This window comes from Spermophilus citellus (genome assembly GCF_964194105.1).
Source record: "Spermophilus citellus genome assembly, chromosome: 3".
Taxonomy (NCBI): domain Eukaryota; kingdom Metazoa; phylum Chordata; class Mammalia; order Rodentia; family Sciuridae; genus Spermophilus; species Spermophilus citellus.
The window spans coordinates 230,787,528-230,815,434 of NC_138184.1; the positions used below are offsets into that span (position 1 = coordinate 230,787,528).

At 55.8% G+C, this 27,907-nt stretch overlaps 1 protein-coding gene across 1 annotated transcript; it reads right to left on the reverse strand.

Moving 5' to 3' along the window:
• Positions 1-20,564: 20,564 nt before the first annotated feature.
• MNX1 (motor neuron and pancreas homeobox 1) lies at positions 20,565-24,988 on the reverse strand (the record flags this gene model as incomplete). The annotated part of the gene is made up of 3 exons (XM_081288251.1): positions 20,565-20,921; positions 21,504-21,664; positions 24,301-24,988. The coding sequence occupies 3 exons, from the start codon at positions 24,986-24,988 to the stop codon at positions 20,565-20,567; spliced, it is 1,206 nt and encodes a 401-aa protein (XP_081144377.1).
• Positions 24,989-27,907: the final 2,919 nt, after the last annotated feature.

Genomic DNA, 27,907 nt, shown 5'->3' on the forward strand with positions numbered 1-27,907 from the left:
ATGGTTACACGTTGACAGTAATTGTACTACAGTGTAAATAGTAAATACACCCTGACCAAAAGCTACTATAAATTCAGAATTACTTTCAAATATGTAGGTTTGAAAATGTATTACAGTGACAGCTACATTGGAAAAGTACTGCAAGGCACTTGGACAGTCGGTGCTTGGTGTAGCTATGTATTTGTGGATTTCTTGCAATGCAGGTGGACAACTGTTAAAGTGTATGGAATTAAAAGGAAGCTATGTTTTGGGGATTTCATCCTTAGGGGTACTAGAAACAAGCTTTAATGTGTTAAAGTATGTACATAAAATCTATTTTTTCTCCTCTACAGAGTGTATATAGATGTTTATTTTGAGAGAAGAGCTTTGCTGGTGTACTAAGGTCTGTATCTTTCCGTTTTAAGAAGTCAGAGGTAGAGGGCTTGCCTACCATGTTGTGAGGCACTGGTTCAATCCTCAGCACCACATAAAAATAAAGATTGTATCCACCTATAATTTTAAAATAAATATTTTTTTTAAAAAAAGTCTGCCTAGCTGTGTGGTTGAGGAAAAATTAATTCTTCATCCCATCCTCAGAGAAAGCAAATGAGAAAATAGTAACTGCTGGAGGGTGGGGTGAAATTTATATAGTTGTAACCTTGCTCTAAATTTAAAATAGTTTTTATTTTTAAAGCATTTGTTATTTAGAAGTCATTCTAAACAGATGTAAAATACTCTGTTTTTTCACAAAAATAATTCAGCAAACCAATTCAGATGGCCTCTTCCCTTTGTTTTGTTTGTTTGTTTGTTTGTTTTTTAACTCTTTTTTTTTTTTTTAAGAGAGAGAGAGAATTTTAATATTTATTTTTAGTTCTCGGCGGACACAACATCTTTGTTGGTATGTGGTGCTGAGGATCGAACCCGGGCCGCACGCATGCCAGGCGAACGCGCTACCGCTTGAGCCACATCCCCAGCCCCAGGCCTCTTCCCTTTGTGAATTGGGGTGGGCCCGGCTGAGCTGCAGATGGCTACCTACCTTAAGGCTGGGTGTCCTTCAGCCCGGTCAGCTGGCCGCCGACTCCTTCCACTCCCAAGTTGGCAGGAGGGGAGGCCAGTCGCTGGCCTCAGTGTGGAGGGCTACACCGCGGGTGGGGTGCTGTGGGGTCCTGTGGCAGGGCGGGGCTCTTGAAGGGGCCAGAGGAGGGTTCAGACTCGACGAAACAGAAGATGCCAGCACACACCTGGTCAGTAGGTCCCAGGACACGTTCCTCATCCTCTCGGGAGGAAGGTGAGTAGGTTCGGGGTAATGTGTTGTTTTTGGTTTTGTGGGTTTTTTTGGTTGTTTTTTTTCCTGAATCACTTGGGAGTTCTGTTATCACATCCTTTCACCCCAAGTGCTTCTGTGTGTATTTCCTAAGAACAAGAGCTTTCGCTTCTGTAGCCAGAATAGTCATCAACTCAGTGCTGTGGATAGAAGGCCAAGTACCTCCCTGGGCTTTCCTGCCTTTCCTGGTGGGCTGACACCCTTCCCGCTGCACCTCAGTGCGTCTCAGTTTATCCCACCTGTTACATCTGCCTTGGTCAACTGTTAAAGTGTATGGAATTAAAAGGAAGCTATGTTTTGGGGATTTCATCCTTAGGGGTACTAGAAACAAGCTTTAATGTGTTAAAGTATGTACATAAAATCTTCCAGGGGACTGTCTTCCAGGGCTCTCCATCGAATGCTTACTACCTGTCCCCTTGGAACTGGTAACCAGTCGAGGGAGCACCCTGACCTTGCCCCACATCAGGCACCTGTCTGCTGGGTCGCTTGGCAGGCATCTCTGGTTCTGAGTCAGGGTCTCAAGGATGTGTTCAGGTCACTCAGGCCTGCTGCCCTCTGAAGCTAGGTGGGGGCTAGAGGAGCCATTTCCCAGCTGACCCCTGCTGGCAACTTGGCTGCCAGCCGGTAGGTACCTCAGGGTTCTGTGTGAGGATCTCAACATGGCTCCAGGCAGCCTGCAGAACAGGGAGTCCCAGCCCAGGGCTATTATGACCTGGCTTGGGAATCCCAGGGCGGGAGGGTGCTGCAAGACCCAGGCTGAGCCTGTTCCTCACTGGCTGCCCCTCATCGTTCTCCCTGGGCTCTTGCCGACCTGTGTGGGCTGGAAGAGCGCATCCACTCCTTTAGAGCTTGTTCGCATTCTACAGCCAAAGGCGTCCCTCCCTGCCGTCCTCGGTTGTAAACCAGGACTGTGGTCTGTTTTATATTAATTAGTTTTGGGGTACTGGAAATTGAACCCAGGGGCGCTTGACCACTGAGTCACATCCCCAGCCCCGCCCTTTTTAATTTTATTTAAAGACAGGGTCTCACTGAGTTGCATTGGGCCTAACTTCTTGAGGCTTGGCCTCCTGAGCCACTGGGATTGCAGATGTACTCTACTGAGCCTGGCTGTGATCTATTTTATTAAACCATGTTTTGTACAGTTGACATAAGAAAAGCTCCATGTGTTTAATGTATACAACTTTTTTTTACATTTTTTTAGATGTTGATGGACCTTTATTTTATTCATTTATTTATATGCGATGCTGAGAATCGAACCCAATGCCTCACACATGATAGGCAAGTGCTCTGCACTGAGCCACAACCCAGCCCAGCTAGAGTGTACAACTTGATGAGTTGGGATGAGTATGTTCCCGTGCAGCCCCACCTCCTTGACTCCCAGGCGCAAACCCTTCCTCACAGCTTCCTCCTAGCCCTGCCACTGCCACCATGGTGATTTGTGAGTGTGGGAGGGCACCGTGCAAGGCCCTCCTAGCAAAGAGGAAGTGCTGCCTGTAAGCACCACCTGTGCTTCTGAACGCACTGGCTTCAGGTTCCGCACGTAGGTGGGACCACACAGCATTGTCCTTCTGTGCCTGCTTATTCCCTTAGCGTGGTGTCCTCAGGTCCATCCACGTCTCGAAGGATGGCACCTCGTGTGCTGTGCCTGCTTTCCTTATCTGTCCCTCTGCAGTCTGCTGGGTGCCCCCTAGAGAGCAGGTGTCCCTCCAACCTGCCAGTTTCAGTTCCTTTGGATCTGCACCCAGGAGGGGTTCTGGTTCAATGTCTGAGGAACTTCCCTCCTGTTTTCCATATGGCTGCATGAATTTCCATCCCACCCAGCCTGCACAAGGCTCCCCTTTTGTCTGCACCCTGGCCAACCTTGGTGTCTTTTGTTATTTTAGGAGCAGCCATTCAAACAGGTGTGAGGTGACAGCTCTGTGGTTTTGATTTGCATTTCCCTGACAACTAGTGTTGGCCAGCACCTTTTCATAACCTGTGGGCCTCTTGGTCTCTTCTCTAGAGAGATGCTTCTTTGGGTCCTTCGCCCAGTTTGTAGCAGTGAGTTCCGGGAGGGGACTGTTGGTTTTTCTGTTCTGTTGTATCAGTTGTCTGTGCTTTTAAATTCACTTCCCAAAACTCAGCAGACATTTAGATCTTTACCCCATTTTGAGTGCTGACTCTGTGTGGTTTACAAGGGCCAGCTCAGTCTCCCCTGTGGACGTCCCCCGCTGCAGTGTGGATTCTCCCAGCAGCGTTTACTGAAGCGCTCCTCTTTCCCCACCGAATGTGTGCTCTTGTCACCCGCATGTCAGAGTAGTGGGCTGTGCCCGAGGGGCTTGTTCTCGCTTCTGTCCACTGGTCTGTTTATGCCAGGGTCATGCTGCCTGGTGGCCATGGTTGGTAACCAGCTTGAAGCCAGGACGCCGGTGCCTTCAGCATTGTCCTCTCTCCAGCTTCGGCCCTCGGGGCCTCGTGTGGTGCCCAGGCAAGTTTAGGGCTGTTGTACTTCTATGAAAAACGCCGTTGGGATTTTGGTGGCGATGGCCTTGAGTCTGTAGGTCGCTTTGGGTCGTGTGGACATTGAACAGTTGTGAATCTTCCCATCCATGAACGTCGTGGGCTTCTAGGTATGTAATCGCTTTCCACTGATCTGTTTCTGCTTAAGTTTCCTTGACTGGTATTTTACACAAGTCTTTCAGCCTCCCTTCCGGGTTGAGTTGATACCTAAGTATTTTGTTTGTGTTCTTCAATAGTTTTTAGATTGCTTGTTGATAGCCTGCCACTGTACAGCACGTGCTCAGTAGGTCTGACGAGTGCTGTGCATCCTCCTCCCCTGTCCCCAAGGGTGAGACAGTGGTCCTCCTGGGCAGCGTCCACGTCTGGGAAGACCGTGCTCCTTAGCCCTCACTTCCCCTTTAATGGCAGGCTGAGGGCTGAGGGTGCAGAGCTGCAGGGTGCCTCCTCGTGGGTTTTCTCTCCTGGGTGCTAGAACCCCTCAGCTAAATGCCAGGCTCCCACAGATTCTTGTCAATGAGCAGTTGCCAAAATCAGTGGGTGAGGGCTTGAGCTGTGGTTCCGCATCTCACTGACCTCTTTCTGTTCCAGAGTTGGCCTGTGAGGCGGCTCCTCTGGCCTAGAGGTGTCCTCGACATCCCTGAGCAGCATCTTCTTTTCTGGCTGAAGGTTCCAGGCCCCTGTACTTTCTCAGCCCTGCCCAGAGGCGGCATTCCCACAACCACCTCCCCTGGCAGTGCGCGGTGGTATTTAGAAACCAAGACGTGGGTGTCAGGCCACCCTCATTTCTGGGTGTCACTCCCATTGATCTCCTTTAGAGGACAGTTAGGAGAGGAACCATATGAGTCACATGTGACCCCCGCACATATATACACATGCATCCATGTGTGGAAAGCCAAGTGCCCACCACTGACTCACCAGGCCAGCCTGTGGGCACTCACCAGCCTTTCCATGCACATGTGCATACCCCCTGGAGAGCCTGTCTCAGCACATGGACACACAGACCTGTTTGCACAGTCCCAAGTACACAGCGCCGTGGTACTGCTGGCCTCACAGCTGTGAGGAGCCAGCAAGGGTGGTTCAGGACATGTGTGTGACTCTGTCCCGGTGCTTTGAGATGGTGATGAAGCCCTGTGCCAGTACCTCGGGCTCCTTGTGCCTGTGAAGCACAGAAAGTATCCTTTGTTTCTATTCCATGTGAGCCCACCCCCTCCTTCTGATTTGTGAATTGTGAGGTTTTGTTTCGTTTTTGGTACTGAGGATGAACTCAGGGATGCTGGCAGCTGGAAGTCCCCGTACGGGCCACCAAATGCCGCAGTCTGGCTGGGCACAATTCAGGAGCCACTTGTCAAAAGAAACAAACTTTATTTTTAGAACCACACAGGCCAAACAAAACAGCTCCTCAGGAAAAACCCTCAGAGCCCAACTGCCACCACCGGCTTCCCACAAGCCTCTCTCTCAACCACCAGCCTCTCCACCTCCCACAATCCTCCTGCTCTTGAGGCTGAATGGCTGGGTCGCGTGGGCGGAGCCAAAAAAGTCCCCCAATGAGCAGCTCCGTGGTCTGAAAGGGCGGGGAAACAGCCCAATGAGCATCACCGCAGAGGAGCCAATCAGTTGGCAGCTAGAAGTTGCTGGGGCTGCTGTGAGCCAATCATCAGCTGGCAGCTGGAAGTTTGCTGGGGCCCCTTCGGCTCTGGCTCTCAACATCTCCCCCTCTCTGTTTAAACAACAAGCATGTGGCTTAGGGACCTGCCTGCCTTAGGTTGTCCAATAGTACATATGGTCCTTACCCGTCATTGGATGAGCTGACCTCAAGGCGTCAGCCTCCTGTCTTAGGTTGGTACCATTGCAATTGGATCTTACCCATCACTGACTACTGGTCCAGCATACAGCCACACCTGTGGAGAGGTCTTTGTACCAGCGGGGGGGGTGAGGTTCTTTGCCTCACCTCTGTTGGCCCCCAAATTTTAGCTGAACGACCATGACAAGCAGAAGAGAGGAAGATACACCAAGCAAATTGACGGTTCCTTTTGGAAAAATTGTACCACCGATGACATCATCAGCAAAAATACCCCAACACTACCACAAGTCGCTGCACCAACAGATAGTTCACAATGCATACAAGTGATACATAGTCTAGGCAAGTTCTGCAAGCAGTTCAGTGATGGCTATTGCAGAAGCTGTAGATTGGTTTTATCTTTGTCTTCACCAGCACTGGGATGAAGATAGGAATTCTGGCAATAATGGCTAAAGAAAAAATTATGTAACATTCCAGAAGGCACTACAAGAAAACAATTTTCTGAACAATTTACATTATCTTCACCAGCACTGGGATGAAGATAGGAATTCTGACAATAATGGCTAAAGAAAAGATTATGTAACATTCCAGAAGGCACTAAAAGAAAACAATTTTCTTAACAATTTACATTATCTTGAAGAGAATTATTAAATATAATGAAAAGGAAAGGTGAAAGTAAACAAACAGATCTGTTAATCTCCTTTTTTGTTCATATATTAAAACAATCCTCAACAGCTGTTTACCCAATTTAAATTAAACCATTTAAATCACGTGAAAAAAAATATTTGGATCCATTTTTTCATGAGCGCTCATCATATATGATATATGGACATATGTACATTCAAACATATAACACAAAACACAAGTGTGCACACATAATATACATACAACACATAACATAATAGTAAAGGCCTTATAACTTTTTACAGGTGAAATCTCCATTGCAATGTTTAAGAACTCTAAAGTCAAAAAAATAGAACTGATCAGCAAAACAATAACCTAGGTCTGTATGAGCTCAAAAAACAAAATAGAACTTCATGATGTGGGAAAGGGCAATAATAAAATCAGGATGAATTGGAATTGAAAAAAAAAAACAATCTTTAATATCTGTAACTAAAACATACCAGGTTTTTGGCAAAGCAGACAATTGAGGAATCCCCGATTGAGCAGGTCCCATAATAACCATTTCATTATTAATGGCTCTTAAATCTTGCAGTAATCTCCATTTACCAGATTTCTTTTGGATGAGAAAAATGGGAGTATTATGGGGAGATACAGAAGGTTGTATATGTCCTTCCGCTAATTGTTGTTTGAGCAGGTCATGGGCTGCTTGTATCTTTTCTTTAGTCAGGGGCCACTGAAGCAGGGACACTCAACCTCTGAGCCACACCTCCAGCTCTATTCTGTATTTATTTTCTAAAACTCTGAGTTGCTTAGCACCTCGCTTTTGCTGAGGCTGGCTTTGAATTTGCAATCCTCCTGCCTCAGCCTCCGAAACTGCTGGGATTACAGGCGTGTGCCACTGCACCAGAGAATTGTGAGTTATTTTTGCCAAACCATTTCATGTCTGCTCTTTTTTTGTGTGTACAGTTGTAAAACCTTGGTGCTTCTGACAAGGTCCAGAATAGGAAACCTAAATTCAGACACCCCGATTATCCGTGAGCCCAGCAGGGTTTCTGCGGCGCTGTGTGAGTGTGGCTTCCTGGCGGGGGTGGGAGGTAAAAGCATGGGAGCCTGAGGCTGCAGCTCACCGCCCTGCCACCTGCCTGCCACCTGCCTGCCACTCTGCCCATCGCAGTGGGGTTTGCTGAAACCAAAGGAGCTGGAGATGCTTTGGGGATTCCAGTCCCACAGAACAGAAGTGATGCTACCACAGGGCTTTCCCAGCATTCTCTTGGCTGGACACCACCTGGCTCACCCCAGGGCCAGGATCTAACACTCCCCATCTCCCTGTGTCTTCCTGTCCTCTGGCCCAGCCGTGGCTGGCTGGACTGTGCCAGGCATGGCCCTCAGGCATGGAGTTGCAGGTCACCAGGACTCTCCCCACCACAGCACCCAGTGGGCCTGGGCTCCCAGAGCAGTCAGGTGACCCCTGGATGTGGGCATAAGGAAGGGCTGCCCAGCAGGGACCGAGGGAGGACACAGCCCAAGCAGGAGCCCCAGGGTGGAGGGTGGAGGAGGCCGCTGCAGAACCACCAGTAGTGGCAGCCTGTAAGCGGCAGAGGACACCTCCTGTGTGTGGCCCCTCTGACCCAACCTCCTGGTGGGAGGACCTCTGAGGGCTCCAGGCCTGGCTCCGTCACCATGAGGGTGGCCGGTGTGGTGGCACTGCGAGCTGCAGAGGCACTGGGTGTGCTGTCACCCTTCACCTGGGTCTCTGCTGGAGGTGCTCTCCAACTCCACGGGCCCAGAGTCCCTGCAGCTGGCCCTGCAAGCAGGTCAGCCTCGTCTCCCCACCGCTCACTCCTTAACCTGAAGTCCCAAGAGCAGGTTTCCTGCCCTGGGTGCTGAGGAGGTGACAAGAGCCAGGGTGACTGCATCCTGCTTGACAGCCAAACTCCCCGGGGGCTGCTAGAAAGACCATCTCTGCTCGGTTCCCTGGGGGCTGTCCCCACCATCACCCTGCTGGGTCAAATGCAGCATAAGGAAAGGTCCCCTGTCTAGTGGGAGCCACTCCCGCCATCAGGCGCCACTGGTGTGTCCCAGTGCGCCCACTGACAGTCCCTCCTGCATCTCCCCCTTCCCCAAGTTCATGCTCAGCTGTAAATTCTGTGCCTGTTTGTGAGGCCACCGTGTCCCTGAAGCACATCAGCTAAAGGTCCCCTGTGGAGCGCTGCACAGGGGGAGGGTTCGTTTGTCCAGCTGGAAACCCACTGCCCCCCACCTGGGGAGTCCTGGAGCTGGTGTGAGCTGCTGCTCCTGCCGAGTTTAGAAGCTTGGTTAAACTCAGACAGGACATGTCCCCTGGGAAGTGTGCCAAAAGGGGCCAGGAGCAGGGGTTCCCAACAGGGCAGGAGAGCCACAGTTCCTCCAGGGGGTGCTGTGGAGGGCACGGTGAACAGGGAGAGCCAGGTGGCCACAGAGGCCTCCCACCCCTGGGCTGCCACCCTGGAGGGTGAGCCCACGGAGAAGGATGGCAGAGGCAGGAGAGGAGCTTGGTGCTCTGGGAGAACTTCTCCCTCCACACTGAGGAGTGAGGGGTGGATCTCCTTGACCACTGGAAGCCACAGGGGTTATTGGCAATGGGGTTAAATAATCAAGCTGAGTTCAAAAACTGCTGGACAAAGGATGGCGGCTGGATCAACAAGGGCCAGGTGCTACTTCCTCTTGGCTCAGGAGGCTTGTCCAGTGGACACTGTCTTAGTCCATCCTCTGACCCTGTAACAAAACACCTGAGGCACCAGAGGCTGGGTGCTTATAAAGAAAAGAGGTTTATTCGGCTCACAGTTTGGGTGGCTGCCAGCCTCAGACCAGCCTTTGGCTCTGGACGAAGGCACCCTGGCTGCATTGCAACCTGGGAGAGGAACAGAAGGGAAGCAGCGCAGTGCTGGAGGGCCACACTGTTGAGTGGGTGCCTTGTACGTCCCATTCGTGGGAAAATTGCCTCCTAGGAGACAGCATTAGTTCGTCTTGCAGAAGCCCCGCCACTTCAACCTGGCCACAGGGGGACTGTGGCACAGGAGCCCTGGGGAACCAGGGCAGGTGCTCCTCAGAGGTGGGGGGCTGGCATGCCTCCCAGGAGGGGACCAGGCCTGCAGATTTGGAGCAAGTCAGTCTGAGATTTGGAGCAAGTCAGTCTGAGGCCTGGAGCCCACAGAGTTCGGGGCTGGCAGCACTGGGAGCCCCTGCAGGAGATTGTGGTTGCTGGTGCGAAGGACCCGTGCCCTCTGGGTGCTTAGGTCCCGTGTGCGTGTAGCCTCCGGGGTTAATAAAAGCCGGTGAGGCCCAGGTCTTCCTGTGAAGGTGACGTGGCAGGGCCCCCCGGGCTTTTGTTTCTCTCACCCGCAGGTCCCCGGCTGTGCAGGAGGTGAGGCTGGCCGCAGGGGAGCTGCTCCCGAGTGGAGCTGAGCGCCATGGAAAATGAGGTCTGCTGCTGAGAGGAAGGTGACATGGCCCCAGGGTTCCGGCTGCAGCAACGGTTTTAGGAGCCCGGGGTGGGCTGCGTGTGCCTCTGGAGGACAAAGCTACTGTGTCTCTGGCAAGCGCCCAGAGCTGAGCAATCTCGACCTTGAGACGTCCAGGGGACGGTTTGTGGCCTCTGCTGGCCTTGGCAGGCATGAGCCCACTTTCCCAGCCATGTGGGGCAGTTTCTGGAGATGGCTACCTCCAGCAGGACATCGTCTTGATCCCTGCCCTTCCTGTCGGCCAGCCTTGGCAGCCACTCCGACCAGAGGCACTGAGTGGGTAGCAGAAAAGACAAGCAGGCTGTCCTCAGACCACAGCTCACCCCTGTGGCCAGCTCTCCAGGGGGAACCGCTGAGGATGGACAGTGTGTTTCAGGGAAAGGGGCTGGCCCTCCTTGCACGTGTTTGATTGGCCTGTTGTGCTTTCCACTGAGCACACCTGCTTGTACCTGCACGTGTGTGTACAGTCACTCTTGGGCTTCTTGGTGGAGTCATTGGACAGGACAGCCTAATAAGCCGGCAGCCTTGCTTATTAGTTTGCTGACAGCCTGACACAGCATGAGGGGCACTTGTGACCTTTGAGTCTGAGAGAGCAGCCCAGGAACCCTGTGTCCTTCAAAGGACCCTGTGCTGTGCGAGTCACCAGGTAGTTCTTACCTGCTTGTGGCTTGAGGACAGAACCTGGCAGCAGCCAGGACTCCGAATTCATTCTTTCTTGGTCCCCAGTTTGCAAGGGTCTATGCTAATGTCTCTTTACTTCCTGAAAGCTAATGGCTAAGGCTGAGGCAGGAGGATCACAAGTCGGAGGCTAACCCAGGAACTTAGCAAGACCCCATCTCAAAATAAAGGAGGGGAAGGGCTGGAATGTAGCTCAGTGATAAAGTGACCTTGGATTCAATTCCCAGTACCCAATAATAAATAATTCAGTACATACATACATACGGGCGGTTAATTCAAGAGGGTTCTGCTGACTCCAGGAAAATCACTCTTTTTTTTTATTTTTTGATTTGTTCTAATTAGTTGTACATGACAGTAGAATGTATTCTGACACATTGTGCACAAATGGAGCACAATATCTCCTTCCTCTGGCTGAACATGGTGCAGAGTCACACTGTGGTGTAATCATACGTGTATATAGGGTCATAATGTCTGTCTCATTGGGAAAATTATTCTTAATAAGATTAAAGCAAGGTGTTTGAAAGTTCCTGACAAGACCCAAGGTGCTATGGGCAAACCTGCCTCCCAGCTTCGAAGTTGAGCCAAACAAGGGAAGCACCCGGGGGCAGCACCCCCAGGCCACACGCTGAGGCCCGAGGTGACTGCCATTATTGGTACTTAGTTTTGCACAGCCACAGCTGAAACTCTGATTTCCTAGGAAGAGCCAGCTCTGAGCAGAAGGGCCCAAAGGCAGGACGCCCAGCAAGGCCTACAGACAGACTTCCTGGGGAGCACCTGCTCACAGCACAAGAAGCACATTACTGCATTCGGGGCATAAACACACTTACTTAACTCGTCAAAAACACAAGGTGATTATTTGAGATTTATTTTATCCTTGCCTCCAGCGTTTGGCAAAGGAAATGCATTTCCATCTGCCCCATCTGCCAGACACCCCCCAGTGGTCAGCGAGAGTCCACTCTCTGTTTTCTGCATCAATCTATCAGGGCTAATGGCCTGCTTTTCCACTTGAGCAGCAGTGGGACTGCTGGTAAGTCAAGCCTCTGGCGGCAATGCGACCTCACACCTGAGCAGCAGGGGCCGGCAGGGAAGGTGGGACAGCGGTGGGGACCTGCCTCCCACTGTAGCCCAGAGCTGCACCAGGTGGAGCTGCAGGGCTGATGAGGGCGGGCCTGGGAGGGGACGGCAGGAGGGTGCTGTTCCAGCAGGCCTCGGCCAGGACCGGTCTTCCACAGCACTCGCGCCTCCGGGAGGAGTCAGGAAGTCCTGGCATCTCCACTTTACCATCTGTCACCGTCCAGGGCCCTCCACTCAAGGGCCTGAAGAGTCCCCTCCCGGGTGCTGCCTCCAGACCTGCTGGGAGCTGCACTTCCCTGGGACAAGACCCAGCCACTCCCGGGCCACCCACAAGAGTGCCAGGCCTCTCCTCCCCGGCCGTGAAGCACAAGGTGGCAGGTCAAGTAGAGACCACTCAAGGCCAAGAGGGCCAGGAGTCCCTGCATAGCACGGTGGCCAGCCGGGAGTCCTGGTGTCGCGTCCAGCCGTAGCTCAGGGGCCTTGCAGGCCTGCTGCACTGCCGCTGGCCCCTCTTGGCACCATGTGGAAGGCCTTAGGAGCTCATGGTCCCCCCAGGGTCAGATGTCAGCAATCTCTGCATCTCCTCTGCCTGCCACCAAGAGCGTGAGAGTGTCCCAGGGCCCCAAGTGCCACTGCAGCTTCAGTGGGAAATGACTCCACGCTGGGGCGCTCTCCTGGCCCCGGGCACAATGAAGCACTTTGTCACCTGTGCGCGCCAGAGGCCTGATGAAAGCAAAATATTATCACAGCATCTGTGATTAGGAGGCAGCTGGGCCCTGGAGACCCAGTGACATTTATGAGCAAATATAATTTGTTTCTGTTCTCTGATTATGAAGGTCAGGGTGGTTTAACCCATGGGGGGGCCTCAGACATTATCTGCCCCAATAGAACTGGGAAAGAAAACACCAGAGTCATTAAAAGTGAATTACTTTGTTTTACAAAGATAGGGGGGGAAGGCTCCCAACTGGAGGTGTGAGATGTGGGGGCCTGGGCCGGTGGCGACCCTGGGGGCACCAGGAGCCGGTGCTTGGAGTGACGCCCTGGCCCCTGCAGCAGGGGAGCAGGTGGTGCTCTCCCAGGTGGGCGCAGGTCCTGCCGGCAGTGCACCGGGCAAGGAGGGCCTCTGAGGACCTGCCAGGGCCACCTGCCTGCAGCCTTCCTCCAGCACGGCAGGACCCTGGGCTGTGGACACTGGCTCTTTCTCAAAGGGGACCTTCTGCCAGGGAAAGAACTTCGCAGTCCCCCCAGATCACGCCGCCCACCCTCAGGACCCCTCTGGGGATGTCCCAGTGGGCAGGAGTTGGCGCACTGAGTTAGATGTAGAAACACTACAGAGGGTGATGGCCTTGCTGAGCTGGAGAACCCCTCACCCAACAGAGACATCCCAGCCCAACCTGTCGGGTCCCTTTTATGTGGGTACCGTGGGAAGTTAGAAAAGAGGCCAGCACCTGGACAGGCGGCTTCGCAGGAACAGAAAGCAGGGCAGAGGTCACTGGGGCCTGTGCAGGGGCAGTCATTTCCTGGGCACGGGAGTGAGGTTGGGGCAAGGACAAGAGGGGTGATGGCTGCTCAGCACTGTAGATGTGCTCAGGGCACTGAATGCCCCCTAAATGGTTAAAATGGACGACACTATACAACACTCCAACAGAAAAGAATCAGACCAATGTGTGTGCAGAGTTGGTGTTTTCCAACGCTGCCCACCGCTCTGTCCTCAGTACTGGACCTCAGACTTCAGTCGGGTCCACGGCCAACCAAACAGGATGGCTGGTTTCCAGTGTCCCTGCAGACTCAGTGCCTGTAGCCCCTAGTGCTGTGGGCCCTCACCAGTGCAGTGGAGGTCAGCGTCCACTTTCTAACCCTTGGGAGGTTCACACTCATGGTTCCTGACCCTTGCTGGCTGGACACAGAGCCAGGCTGCCATCATGGGTCAGGGAAGGAAAGTTGTGTGTTTCAGGTGCACAAAGAGACAAAACGAAGCACCCGAGTCTCCAGGACCAGAGGCCAGCAGACCAGATGCGAAAGGCTGTGTCTTCAGGAGGGAGGATGAACTTCTGTCTGTCACCACTGGTGTCTGGCTGTTCTGTCCTTGAAGTCACCCTAACCTGATGTGGCCCTTCCCCTCAAGCGGCCAGCAGGTGTGCAGCGGCAGAGTAGGTTCCCCAGCAAGCACTAAAGAAGACACACTGTCCACGTGCTCCTCCCGGGCAGCCCTGGCCCACAGTCCGCTCAGCAGGGGAGGTCCATCGCTCACACTGTAGCTGTGCTGTCCGGCAGTGTCAGGTACCTGAGACTTACTCAATAAATATTACTTAAATCAATAAGGCAGGGGTCCAGGTAGCCATTGGCGGGGCAGAGCTCGCTGACACATCTGTGAGGGCTTGGCTGGAAGGCAGGAGCTGTGCCAAATGGGTCCTGACCAGCTGTCCCTAGCAGCATGCAGCCCCGGGAGCAGGGGTGCAGGACAACAGCTATCCTGCCTACTCACCCTTTCGTGGCTGTTGGTAATTCAAAGGGTCAGCAGGCATCACCGGTGCGGCTGCTGTAGGTCAGTGGGGGTTTTTGTCTCTGGCCAGCCCTGCCTCTCCAATGACAACTGGTCACCAAGGGCAGCAAGTGAAGCAACGAGGCCCGATTTTAAAAGCTCCAGTCACATCTATTTGCAAGTGTCCCACAGGTCAAGCAGGACACAGCCACAGAAAGGCAGGAGAGAGGGGAAGGACCTCTCAAGGTTCTGCTGCAGGAGGTGCTGAGAGGAGCATCCAGGGGCTGGCACAGGTGTGACCTGCTGCAGAGTCAGGACAGGGTGGCCTGTGGTGCCTGTGCCCCCTGCAGGCACACCCCAAGATGAGACTCCCCAGGGGCACCTCAGAAGCTAATGAGTGTGGCTGCACACTTTGAGACAGACTTCTCCCCTTGCAGAGGTCAGATAATCCTGTAGCCAGCAGATAAAACAGGTGTGGCAACAGTGTCCTGTCAGAGCAGGACACCGAGGCACAGGGAGTTGGATCCTCGTGCCCAGGGCCACCTGGTTGGTAGTGTCTCACCCCATGTTTTCCTCCTGCCTACTATTTTTGGACTCCAAGAATCCCTACAAAGCCGTTCCCTCACATACTCCCTTTCCCAGGCCAACTGAGCTACTTGTGCGCCCTTTCTTTAGCACTCTTTCTTTAGCAGGGCCCCTGTAGGCCCTGCTATCTCCTGTGTCACGTGGGTCTGGAGACAGGGCATCCCAGAAGTATGAAATAATCTCTAGTTTGCAGATGAAAAAGATGCTGTTTAAAGGTACCTAATCTGAAGACATGCATGAATATAAACATCTGGAATAAATCCATTGTGACGCTAAACTGACCCATGAGTTGAAAGATAACATGTACAATAGCCAATGTGGTGGCCACACCTGTAATGGCAGCAATTTTAGACCTAAGGCAGGAGGATGGAAAGTTTGAGGCCAACCTCAGCAACCTAGCAAGGTCCTAAGCAACTTAGTGAGACCTTGTGTTGAAATAAAAAGTAAAAAAAGTCTGGGGATGTACCTAAGTGACGGGCTTTAATCCCTGGTACTATATATATATACAGTCTTGACATGCAGGACCAGGGCCACCCAGGCCTGAGAGGTGGGCTGCTGCTTGCAGGAAGGGACACTGAGAGATGAGGCAGATGAGCCCTGGATCAAGCTGGGCAGCCTGGGAGCCCACCAGAGGAGGGCTGTCCTTCTCTGCCCCTGCCCCCTTCTTTTATTAAATATCAGCATATAACAGGAATTTTTATGATTAAGAGAAAAGATACCAATCGGGGAAATGAGCTGCAATATTAAAACACATCAACAAATACAAAAGCTTCAGCATGGAGCACCCCAATGAGACTGGGTCAGCTTTCAACATTGACCAGGGGCGCCGGCTCCACGCGAGGGGTGGCCTTGCTCTTCCACTGCGCCGGCCCTGCCTCCGCGTTTTCTTCCCTGGCGCCCGAACTCCTCACGGGGAGCCTTTTTCCGCGCAGGGCACGAACCAGGGCCTCCGCAGCCCAGCACGACTCCTGCCCCGGGAGCCTCCTGCAGCGCCCTGCGCGAAGAGGCCCTAGGGACTGGAAAGCCCGTGGGGGTCACCGCTTCCTGGAACGAGCGGCGGCAGGGACAGCTCAGGTGGCACCCAGGGGTCCCGCCCCGCGCCCCCCGTCTGACCCCGAGCGGCGCTGCGCGGAGTTCTGGGCGGCGGGGAGATAAGGCGCGCGCCTTTGTTCCTCCCCCAGCTGGGTAAACCGCGCCCGCCCTCGCCGCGGCCGCGGGAGGGGATCTCTCTTTGTCCCGCCCCGAGCGCCGCCGGGGACAATGGCCCGGAGGAGCGCACATTGTCCGGCCCGGTGTGTACACGGGGCGGGGCGGCAGGTGCGCGGGCAGCGGAATGCGGGGTCGGCGCGGGGCCGGGCGCGGGCGGGAGCCCCCGGGACGCTGCCCGGGGCTCGGACCCGCCCGCTCCTCGCGGCCCTTCGCTGCGCCCGCCCGGCAGCCGCGGGCCGAGCTCCCCGGTCGCCGCCGGCCGTCGCCCGCGCGCCGCACACCTGCGCGTCCTGGGGAGATTTACGAAGTGCGAGTGTTAAACGAGGCCACAGCTGGAGGCCCGGCCCGGCCTTGTGCGTTTTATTAGGTGTCCTATTATGGAAAATAAACTTTAATCCGACCATAAAAGCCAAATCTGAAAAACACTCGCCCTGCAGTCGGAACACTGTGGCGTGCTGGGTGGCGGTCACACCTCCGGAGGGATTGGTTTTATTGAGGGAGACACAATGCCCCGCAGGACTTTGATACCCAGACCGGGGAGCGCCCTTCTCCGGCGCCCACGCCCTGCGCTGACCCCCAGAGGTCCCCGGGTCCCCTCTCCAGGGTCACCCAACCTCCCCTCAGTGCGTCTGGGGGCCACTCCCACCCTGGGGTCCCCACCTGGCCAGCCCCCGGGTCCTGAGGACTTCCGGCCCGAGGTCGGCCTGAGGACGACCCTGTGTCCCTGGGGACAGCGCAGTCCCCGGCTTCGTTAACCCGTGTACCCGGGGTGCCCCGCGGAACCAGCCAGATCCGCTCTGCAGAGGCCCACCCGCAGGCCGCTGGGCCGGGGTCTCCCTCCCAGGAACCTCAGGTTTAGCCTTTGTGAGGAGTGAAAAGGAGAAGCGGAGAGGGAGGGGAGAGGGAGGAAGAGGGAGGGAGGAGAGGAAACCTCTGAGGACTGGGACCGTAGCTCGGCGCCGGGTTCGTCCCCAGCGCTGCGGGGGTGTGGGGGGGGGGAGAAAATGAAAAAGAAAGGAAGAAAGAAAACCCGTGTAAACCGCAGTGGCCGTTTTCAGGCGCCCAGCGCACGGGCTGACTATAAGCTGCCCGGTGGGCCCCAGATCCCGGAGCCTGCCGCCTGCCCACGCCCCACTCAACCAGCTCCCCATCCACTCCGCAGGGCCCCTGGCGGCCACCCTTCCACTCTCCAGGGGTTGGACGCCGCTCTGAAAGGTAGCATCGATCTGGGACTGGCTGGTTTCACTTCGCACGACGTCCTCCTCGCACTCCTCCAGGTGGTGGCTTACTTTGTGACAAGTATTCCTTCGGTTGAAGCGGAATCTGCTCCCCTGTGCACATCTACCAACTGCCCACCTGCCCACCTGCCCACCTGCTGACGGCCATTGTGTTCAGGCTGTGGTGACCTGACCGGTCCTCCAGGAGTCTGACGTCAGTTCTTTTGGATATATACCAGAACCGGGACTGCTCACTGCCCGACCATAGGATGGTTCTATTTTTCAGTTTTTGAGACACCTCTATATTGTTTTCCTTAACGGCTGCTCCATTTTACATTCTCACCAATAGTACACCAGGGCTCTGATTTCCCCAAATCTTTGAAATACTTGTTATTATGTGTCATTGTTTTTTTTTTTTAATTGGCCACCCTAATGAATTCCTGAGGTGGGATCTCAGAGGTTTTGATTGGCGTTTCCCTGGTGACCATCTCTTCCTACTCTCTTTAGCCATTTGTGGGTCTTTGAAGAAATGTCTGTCTCCTCTTCGGTGCTGGGTGAAGTCGCATCCTTTGGTTTTGCTGTGGTAGTTCTTCACAGGCTCCATGCCAATTATCACATGGATATGGTTTGCAGTTGCTTTCTTCCTCCCTGGGCTGCCCTCGGTGGCACAGAGGTTGTCCAGTTTGATGTAGTTGCATTTGTCTATTTTTGCTTTTGTTGTTTGGGTTTTGGGGTCACAGCCTCAGTCCTCTTTCCAAGCTGACTGCCACCTGGGGCCTGAGTAGCAGGGCAGGACTGTGGCCATCTCCTCTACTTCCTGTTGTTTCCTTGGATGTCCTCTCACCAGGGGCTGGGCGGGAGGGTGACCCTGCACCGTCTGGAGGGGACCTGTAGATGATTTCTCCAGTTAGGAGGACTTTACCCACATACTGTTGTTAGAACCTCTCATGAGAATAAAAAAAACAAAAACAAAACTAACAAACAACAACAAAACCCTGTACCAATACGTCGGTCCCTTCCTCGGGCAAGGGTCCGGGCTGGGGTTCCCCTGGTTGGGTCAGCGTTGGACAGTGCCTTCCATAGGACTCCAGGCCCCGTATCTCAGTGCCAAGGCAGCGCACCAGGCTGGCGTCTAGGGTGGAGAGAGACCGCACAGTCCACGGACCGAGGAGCCGCAGGGCTTCCGAGGGGCGGTGGAGCGGCCTGGGAACAAAGCCTGGAATCCCCACCCTCGGGGCTCCCTCGGCCTAGACCGGATGGCTCGGTCGGGGAGCCGCCGTGGGGCTGCAGAGACCTCCTGAGCGCGGGGCCATCCCGAGGCGCGGTGCGGTTCGAGGTGGGAGGCCAGGTATGGAGGCGGCCCGCCCCGGGCCCAGCCAGGTCGGGACGCAGCACGCGGTGCCTGGATGGGGGCGCGCCCTAGAGCTAGGCCGAGCAGGGCTGGCGGCGTTCATTAGGCGGAATGAATTGTGCGCCGTGCCCGGAGTGGGTGAGGACGAGCCAGTGATTATATTTAAATTTGCTATAATTGATTTGGGGAAGAGCTACTGTGACAAGAACGAATTGATCATTAAATTTATTAGCGAGATAAATTCCGCCGCGATTAAAGCGGCGCTGCAGGAGCTGGGCCGCTGGCCGGTCCCGCGCCAAACCCGGCCTTGCTCGGCAGGAGGACGGGCGGGGGCTGGGCGACCCATCTCCCTCCAGGGCCGCTCTTGCCTTGGGGTAGAGGGACAAAACCTTGGCTGGGACCCCCGCCCGGGGTCCCAGGGCCGGATGTTAAACCACTTTCTAAGCCCGGCCCCGCTTTCCTGGCTTCTCTGGGTTGGGGGCGGCTGAGCTGGGGGGAAATAACCCCCAGATGTGGAGCCGCCGGAGAGGAGATCGCTTCAGGCTGACCTGCCAATGTGGTAGAGATTAACGAAGACGTGTACAGGTTGCCGTTTTTTAACCCCCAAAGACGTCCGCCCTCTCCCCTCCGCTGCCCTCCGACTTTCCCACTCCATTTCCGCGGGCCCTCAACCTTCCCCACCAGTCGCAAACCCAGTCCCCCAAAGCGACTGTGGACCCCAAGGCAGCCGAAGCCCCGCGACCGGGCGCGTGCGTGCAGCAGCGGCTCGGCTTGGCTCGCTGTCCTCGCCCCCGCCGTCGGGTGGGACGCAGAAGCCCGGGGTGATAATGAGCTGCCAGGGAGGATATTAATCTCGCCCGGCTCTGAGGTACTGAGTGCCCCGTGCACCCCGCGGTAATCACCCAAATGAAACGCCAGGCCCTCTGAACTCATCCATCAGCTGGGAAAGGGCAGGGAGAGGGGGGAGGGGCTGCGGCCCAGGCCCAGGCCCAGGTGAGAAAGTGACCCACAGAAGGAAGGCTCCTGCGGCATCCCTAGATGAGCCCACAGGGTCAGCAGCAGGAACCGAGTACCAGCAGGGTCCGCTGGGCGGCCGGCCTGTGCGTCCAGGCGGGGAGGGACAGCGCAAGGTCCCGTGGGCCCGGCTTGGGCCCCCATGTGTGCAGCACATGGCCAGCGGGCTGCTGGCCCTTGATTGATGGCACACATTGCAGGGTTTATTAACCCAGAGCCATTGCAGTCCTGACGAGCAGCATTCTTGCCGCCTGTGGCTGCTCTCTCGGACATTCGCACAGATCCAAGAAAACCATTCCAGGCCAGCCCAAGAAATGGTCTGCCTGCAGCGAAGGCCAGGACGGGGTGGAGGAGAAAGAGAGGTGCCGCTCAAGTCAGAGCATTCTGGGAAATAAGCTTCAGTAGTGCCTAGGGCTGGGCCGACCCCCATGTACCACAGTCTCTCATTTGAAGCTTCTTTTCCAAAACATTCAGTGTATTTTCATTTCTGAACCACCAAGGGAATAGGGTAGTACACACACCCAGATGTGCCAGGGACAGGGGTGAATCAGCACCAGTGCTCTGACACCTGGCCTCGGAACTTTACCCACACTTCACACCTGGGACACCCCTCCGCCCACTCGCCACCAGAGTCAGGTCCCACTGGGTCTCAGGTGCTGACAGCCACTGTGCTTCCGATTCACACACTCTGCTGTCAGTCCTGGGGTAGAAACCTCCCCCTCCCTGCAACTGCAGCAGTGAGACTGCCCCAGAGAGCTGCACTCTTATCAAGTAGAAAACCATTTTATTTTACATTCCATCCTGGGCGATGGGAGAAGCTAAATAATAATTTAGCATGCATAAGTAGACGGTTCTTTCTTTATATATAAATACAATATACAAAAATAAAGACAGTACAGTTCTGAAATTTCCAGCAGTTTGCCCATGGCACACGTTTTTCCCCATAAGATACATCAGCATAAAACCCTTTCCAATACTCATCAGAATGGCATTTCCAGAGAAGGTTTCAAGTTTCAGAGGTCATTTAACACTGTCGGTTTCCGCCTTCTCAGACGGGAGGCCTCCCAAACACCTCCCGCCAACACTACCCAAAATTAACAGAACCACGGTTCCACCTGGAGCCGCCGGGTCTCCCTAGCGCTGTCAGAATGCCCTGACCCAGAAGGGAAGCCCCAGGCCCCGCGCAGACGGACGGCTGGTCCGAGGAGGGTGGGCGCCGGCCCCGGACTCCTACTGGGGCGGGGGCTGGCGCCCGCCCGGCCGCGGGGGCGGCGAGTCCTCCTCCGAGGAGCAGTCGGAGGAGACGGTGTGGGCGCTGGCGCCGTTGCTGTAGGGGAAATGGTCCTCGTCGTCCTCGTCTTCGTCCTCCTCGGGGTCACTGTCCCTTAAGTCCCGCAGGCGACGGCCGCTGGCCTTGTCCCCAGACGCCGGCGGCCCCAGCACCTCCTCCTCGCCCTTCTCCTCGGCGCCGCCTTTGCAGGCGCCCCCGCTGCCGCCCTTCTGCTTCTCGGCCTCCTGCGCCGCCTGCTCCTTGGCCTTTTTGCTGCGCTTCCATTTCATCCGCCGGTTCTGGAACCAGATCTTCACCTGCGAGCAGAAGCAGGCGTGAGAAACCCGCACCTCCGTCCGAGTCTCCTCTCCAGGGTCTGGGGCCGCTCCGCCCGCCCTCGCCCTGCAGGGGACTTCGGATGGGGGACCTCGGACCGGCAGAGTCTCCCAACTGTTCCTCCCCTCCCCTACTCATCAGCAGACCCAGAGCGGGGCTGGGGGGCCCAGGGAAGCTCGGACTATAGGTGTCCCCACCTCCCCGGGCCAGCCACTTTCTACCGCGCAGCATTCTGCGGAGGGGTCAGGGCAGCGGGGCAGGTCTCTTTAATAAAATCTCAGAACGTCCCCTCCTCTCTTTCTGGGACAAAACCCGCGGAACACTCGCTTGAGAATGGGGAGCGGAGGGAAGTTAAATGCAGATCTGGGTCCTCGCCCCAACCTACTGGAACAGACGCCTATCGCGGGCAGAGACTCGCCTGCTAATGGGGAGCCTCACCGGAGTTTCAATTCACAGTCCGCACCCTGGGGGTCAAGAGGCACGGTCCTAGATCCCCCTGACAACAGAGGCGACAGCAGCCCCGGGAGCCCAGGACGCGCTAGGGCGGTGGGTAGGCGGCGCACCTGGGTCTCGGTGAGCATGAGCGAGGTGGCCACCTCGAAGCGCTTGGGCCGCGACAGGTACTTGTTGAGCTTGAACTGGTGCTCCAGCTCCAGCAGCTGCTGGCTAGTGAAGGCCGTGCGCGGCCGGCGGCACTTCCCCAGGAGGTTCGACTGCGCCTGGGCTGAGGACCGAGCAGGTGTGAGGCCGCGGCCGCCCCGTCCTCTGCCGTATCCCTCCCCCCAGGCCCCACCGCCAAGCGCCCGCCCAGCGGAGCCGGAGCTCGCCCCTCGCTTCAGTGGGACCCAGGACCCTCGGTTGAACTGCAGGGACTGGGTTTAACTGGACCCAATCGTTTTGTCTGGGGCAAAGCCTGTGGCCCGAGTGGGTAGGTTGGTAGGAAGAGGGTTGACCAGAAGGCGAGAGAAGAGGGCCCAGAGGAACCCCCCTCCTTCCCTGTTCTCACTGCCCAAATCCACACCGGTTTGGGGAGAAGCAGGTCCTGCGGATGCAGGGTTCCCACCACCACCTCCTTAAAACAGAACAGGAGAATGCCAAAGCCAACCAATAACAACAAAACAAAAATAAAAAATAAAAAAGGAGGGAGAAACGATGGGAAGAGACCAAACCTGGGACCTAGATATTGTGTTCCTTAAGGACCCTCCCTGCTTCAAGTATTCTTGACAACCCCCTCCTCAGCTGCAGGGGACAAAGCCAGAGGAGATTGGAAGCCTTTTCAGGATAATTCTCATTACCCAAATTAAAGGCCAAGGCGTGGGTGGGTGGCTTGCTGTGTGTTCCAGAGGCCTGTCGGCTTTATTTACATAATTTCACACGGTTACATCACAGAGAATTTTATGACCTCAAAACGAGACTTCCCTTGATTTCCCAGGAGTCTGACAAGTGTTAGACAATAAAAGAAAGAAAGCAAAGGAAAGAAAAGAGGCCAGCCCGGGCTGGGATGAGCTCAGGCTCCCCAGGGACGGGCAATTTGCTTTATAGGCCGGCCCACGCCCCCTGCTTTAGTTAAACAAGGGCGAATTCCCAACTTGACAAGACATTAGAACTTTAATTAAAACACTGGCTGGAAGGGACCCTTTAGGAAGTGCCATCCCATGGGCAGAGACAACCAGCTAAAGGAACCCAAGCAGGGTTCCAGAGGCCAGAGGGGAGTCCTCTGGACACTATCTTCCTAGCCTTCATTTCTTATTGCCCTTTAGGATCATGGAGCTCCGGTTCCTTTTCCAAATTTAGAACTGGCTGTGTGTTTAATTTCACCAAGACTAGGAATTAGAGATGATGAGGTGTGTTGGCAAGGGAATTCCATTTTAATTGACCTTAGGTCCCATGAAGGCCCAGAAAGCAGCTGGGTGGCCAGGGAACCTATGCTCCAGGAGGCCTGTATGGAGACCAGGCCTTGCTCAGTGGACAACCAGAACCCCAGGCTTTGGGCAATGCAGGCCATAAAGCTACAGGAAAGCCATGGGTGGCTTTGCATCAGATGGGATCTGCTGGGCTCAGTGTCCAGACCCAGAGGGTACCCTGGGCCTAATGGGCAGGACCAGCAGCTTGAGATATCTGAGCTTCAGCCCTCCCCCTGAAGTGAGGAAGAGGCTTTCCCCTTCTTTTCAGGTAGGAGCTGATTCTTCAAGACAGGGATGGGTGGTCAGTAAGGCCTTCTGGGAGCCATGCTTGGGGAAAGTGGTGGGGGTGCTGTGGACAAACAGCAGGCTGGATTCTCTCACCCCCCTGTGACTTCTCCAGCCCTCTGGGGTCCTGGCTTTTCTGTTTAGTCACAACCATGGCTTCTAACAGAGGAATCTGAATCCTGGCAAGTGTTTATTTCTGTTTTCTCTTTTGCTTTTCCCCCTCTTGTGCCTTCATCCCCCAGTCTAAACAAATCCACTCAGACGGAAACAATGGGGTCTCTTTGTTTGGGTGTTTGGCGGCTGAAAGCATAAAGCCATATACATCTTCTGTTCTGGCCTAACTCTAAGCCATCCTACCCAGGTGGGATGCCAAGCAGGGGAGCCTGAGATGAGTGCCTGCCCACTGAGTCCTGATTGCCAGTAAAGCCAGAACCTGGCCTGGCCTTCAGGAGGTGTCCCCCTGGGGATGGCTAAGAGGCCCAGGCAGCCCAGGGACTCCTGGGCTTGCTCCCACCTTGGAGAGGGGCTCCTAATTGATGGGCTCCCCGATTCTGGGGCAGGCACCTGCTGCTTAAGAATCCCACACAAGGCCTCCTGGACATCACAAGGAGACCCAGCATCCTTCTGGAGGAGGGTAGTGCCTGGGCAAGGGCCAGGGGATTGCCTGAGCCCTGGCCTTGCAGCCAGGAGCTCCTGGGAGCCCCCTTTTCTTGCTGTTCCAGGATCTCCCTCTCCTGGGAGAGGCTGAGGGTCTTTCAATAGCCTAGCAAGGGGGGACCAGGCCACGTTCGTTTTCCCAGGGAAAGGCCCCTGGTTTCAGTGACCCCCCATTCCCAGGCCTGCCTAATTCAGGGAGCTCTTCGGCTGGCTGGCTTCCTTCGCCACTTCCTTCTCCTCTAGCCTGCAGGTTAATCATTAGATTCAAGTCTCACACCTCCGGCCCTTTCCCGTTAAGAGAGGAAGAGAAGGCAAGGCCTTCGCCGTGGCCATTTTAATAATTCGCCTCCACTTCCACACCGCGGAACCCGCTCGGGGCCTCACAGGCCCGGGGCAGAGCAGAGACGGTTCACTGCACTTCCACAACTCGTTGGGGGCCCAGCGCAGAGACCCAGGAGGTGCGGGGTAGAGAAGGATGCGCACGACAGGCAGCCAGGGCTGCGCGGGTACTCACAGTTGAAGTCCGGCATCTTGGGCAGGATCATGCCCGCGGTGGATGCGCGCAACCACTGGTCCAGCTGAAAGGTGCCGGCGCCCAGCTTGATGGGGTCGGCGGGGTGCGCGGGGTGCGCTCCCTGCACCTGCGGGTATGAGTAGGAGAGTGCCGGGTGCTGGCCGGCCAGCGCCGCCGCCGCCGCCGCCGCGGAGTAGCCGTAGACTGGGTGGCCATAGAGCGCCGCCTGCGCCGGGAGGCCCGCGCCTCCCTGCGCGCCCCCGGGGTGCAGCCCCAGCGCCAGGCCCCCAGCGGCAGCGGCGGCGGCAGCGGCAGCGGCAGCGGCGGCGGCGCTCGGGTGAGCGTGGTGGTGGGGCCCCGCCGGCCCGCTGCCCGCGCCGCCGCCACCGCCGCCCGCACCCAGGAAACCGGGTTTGGGCAGCAGCGCGCAGTGCGCTGCCAGCAGGCGCGGGGGAGACGGGCTTTCCGCGCGCAGGCGGTCGGCGGGTGCCGCGGTGGGCTCGGAGGATGTGGGGCTGCAGCTGCCGCTTGCCCCGCTACTCGCCCCGCCGCCGCTGCCGCCGCCGGGTCCAGCTGCGGCGGCCGAGAGTGAGGTGACCAAGGCCAGCGGCACGCTCTGCGCGGAGGCGGCTCGCGGGGGGTCCACCGCCAGCAGGGCGTCGATGCGGAAATTTTTGGATTTTTCCATCTGCTCGTTTGGGGTTGGCAATCAGGGCCCGGTGGTGGACGTCGCGGCCGTGTGCGGGCTCACGGAGTCTGTGCCCGACGGTGGCAAGCCCCGGGGCTCGGTATGGTTATTGTGAGTATTTGCCAAGAATCGAAGTCACCGCCGGAAACTCAGCGGAGGGCTATCATATTCCAGGCGCCTCTCGGTGCGAACCCCGCTGGGGCCGCGCTCACACGCGCTCGCACTCGGACAAACTCCCACGCGACCGCTTCGGTGCGTCTGGGCCCGGGCGCCCGACTCTGGGACCCAGCCCGCAGGCTACCGCGCCGAGGCCGCTGGCGCCGTGGCGCGGACCCGCGCCCCTCCGCGCACTTGAAGCTCAGCGCGGCCTCGGATTGGCGCGCGAGGCGGGGGCCGAGGAGGGGCGCCAGCCCAGCGATTGGCCGAGGGGCGCACCTGTCACCGTCCAGCCGCCTGTCGCCCCGCCCCTGCGCCTCCAGGTCCTAAACAGCCCAGGGTGTTGAGCCGAGGTGGCAGGGCGGGGACAGCGACTGGGGTTGGAGGACTCAGAGGCTCAACCCCTGTTTTCTCTCTGCTCTCCCGTGTGTGGCCCTTGGGTCCCCGTGAGTGCCCGGTGGCTAGACACCTCGTCTCATTTTGGCCTCGCGCCTTACGAAGGCAGCAGGGCTAGTCCGCGAGGCCTCCGCAGCGCCTCTTAGTTTGTCCTCTTCTGCCTCGGGAGTCGGGTGCGTTCCTGAACACCCACGTTGCGCCCAAATCTGGCTGCTCTGCTAAAATGACCAAGACAAGCGCAGGGACGACAGTGTGGTTCCGGCTTCTTCCAGCTCCAGGGCCTCCAGGCGCGGCGGGGAGTGTCCGGGTCCCACCCTGAGCAGGTTGAATCTTTTTATCTGCTCTGGGAAGTTCCCTGCGTTTCAGGTGTGTGGGCGTCCAGGGTTAGGGGTGTAAACATGAGCGTCAGTTGGCTTCCACAGATGGTCACTGGGAGCCCTACCCCAGCCAAGGCGAAGAGCGCAGAGTCTGCACCTTGGACTGCAGAACCCACATCTGCTTGGAGACATCATCCAGGGGCCGTGGAGTGGGACCACATTGGCAAAGCTCTTCCTCTCTGCGGAGGGATGCTGATGGACGTGAAGGAGACCACCCCCTACCATTCAGCTAAAAAGCACCAGGCCGGGAGTCATCCCCAAGTCGGCCCCTCCAGACTTGGCTAGCTCTTAGGAGCTGGAGGGAGGGAGAAGCGGGCAACAGCCGGAAAACCGGGGAGAAGGGGCTTCCCGTGACTGAGCAAGGCAGTGGAATGAGAATCCAGACTTCATCCCCCCTGACACACAAACACACATCAAATATTTACAGTAAAAAGATTTCTAAGGACGTCTAAAGAATCAACAGGCAGGTTGGGAAGTCAACAGGTCACCAACACCAGGCTGGGTCAATAGCTCCATTAGACCGTTATCTTCAAACAGGCAGGGCATAAGGGAGGGAGTGTCGGTTCCTAAAGCTGTGGCTTCCTAGGCAGGTGAGAGGGGAGTAAAAGCACAGGAAGGGGCTGTGGGAAGGGTGGGGGACCAAGGGAAAAGTCTTTCCAGGCAAACTTTAAAAATAGCAGGTCAGATTGCGCAAGAGGGATTTTTTTAAAAAAAGTAAATATAAGGACCATGTAATTTATCTTCAAAAGACTTAGGTTTTTACTTAGGTGAAAACTGATACATCAACTTTGTTGGCATGAGTTGTATTTCTTTTTCATCATAACAGGGTAACTCTGAGACACACAGTACTGGGTGGAAGGTTGGGAGGGTAGCAGAAGCAGCTTGGGGTAAATGCTATATAGCTTTCCCAAAGGTGATTACCAATAAACAGAAGACAGCATCTCCACTGTTTTTGTCCTGTCTTTAGATGCAAAGTCTTGGGGTGATAGGAGTGCAGTCCTACCTGAGAGGGTTTGAAGAGCACGCTCAAGAGCAGCACATGTCTTGAATACCTGCCATGTGCTTTCTGTAGTTATCTCCTTCATTTTGGCTGTGGCACCCAAAGAAGGATCTTTGGACATTTCCATTTTCTAGCGTTCAGGTTGTAGGAGGTGGAGACTCACCTATAGTTAAGCCTGGGGAGGACTGGGAGGTCCTTCCTGCTGCCTACCTGCTGTGGATATCTGTTCTGTTTCCCACCCATTCATTCCCATGGGGGAGGCCTGAGATTCTTAGCCTCCTGTTCTGGGTCGGATGCCCTTGGAGAATAAGGATTGCTCTCTCTGGGGGCCGGGGGAGTGCAGTCTTGGCCCCTTCACCTGAAGGACTTGGCTCCCAGTCTGACCTGCCTTTCCTCACCTCATCACCCCATTTGGGGACAGATCAGTTGGTCCCAAGAGGAGGGATTTTAAGAGGGAAGAAGAGAGGGTCTGCAGAAGAAATTTCCCAAGATGGATCTCAGAGAACTTCCTTTCATCTTTCTGACCTAAAATGGGCACTGCCAGGGTTGTTCTAGCTGGTGATAGGTGCCATGTAGACTGGTCAAGCCACACACTTCCTCATCCGAATCACCCTGAATTCTCATGACTCCCAGAGGGATTGTTTGCACCCTTTTCTGCAAAAACCATGTTCAACCCCTCCCCCAAACACACACACACACACACACACACACACACACAGCCTGGACCTGGGAGAGCACTTGCCATTCCAACCACTTCTGGGACCACCCATGAGTGCAGGTCCACCTGGTCCAGCCCCACCTGATCCCTACCACCTGTGGGCAGAGGGGTCATCCCAAGGGCCCATTTGACTGCAACTTGGTTCATCCAGGCTCCCTGACTTGATGGATTGTTTCTTTGTCTGGAAGAGCTGGGGTAGCCAGATGGACTCTGTGGGGCCACAGGGCTTCAACGTGGTTATATATTCTGTTTCCATTTGAGAATCGGTGAAC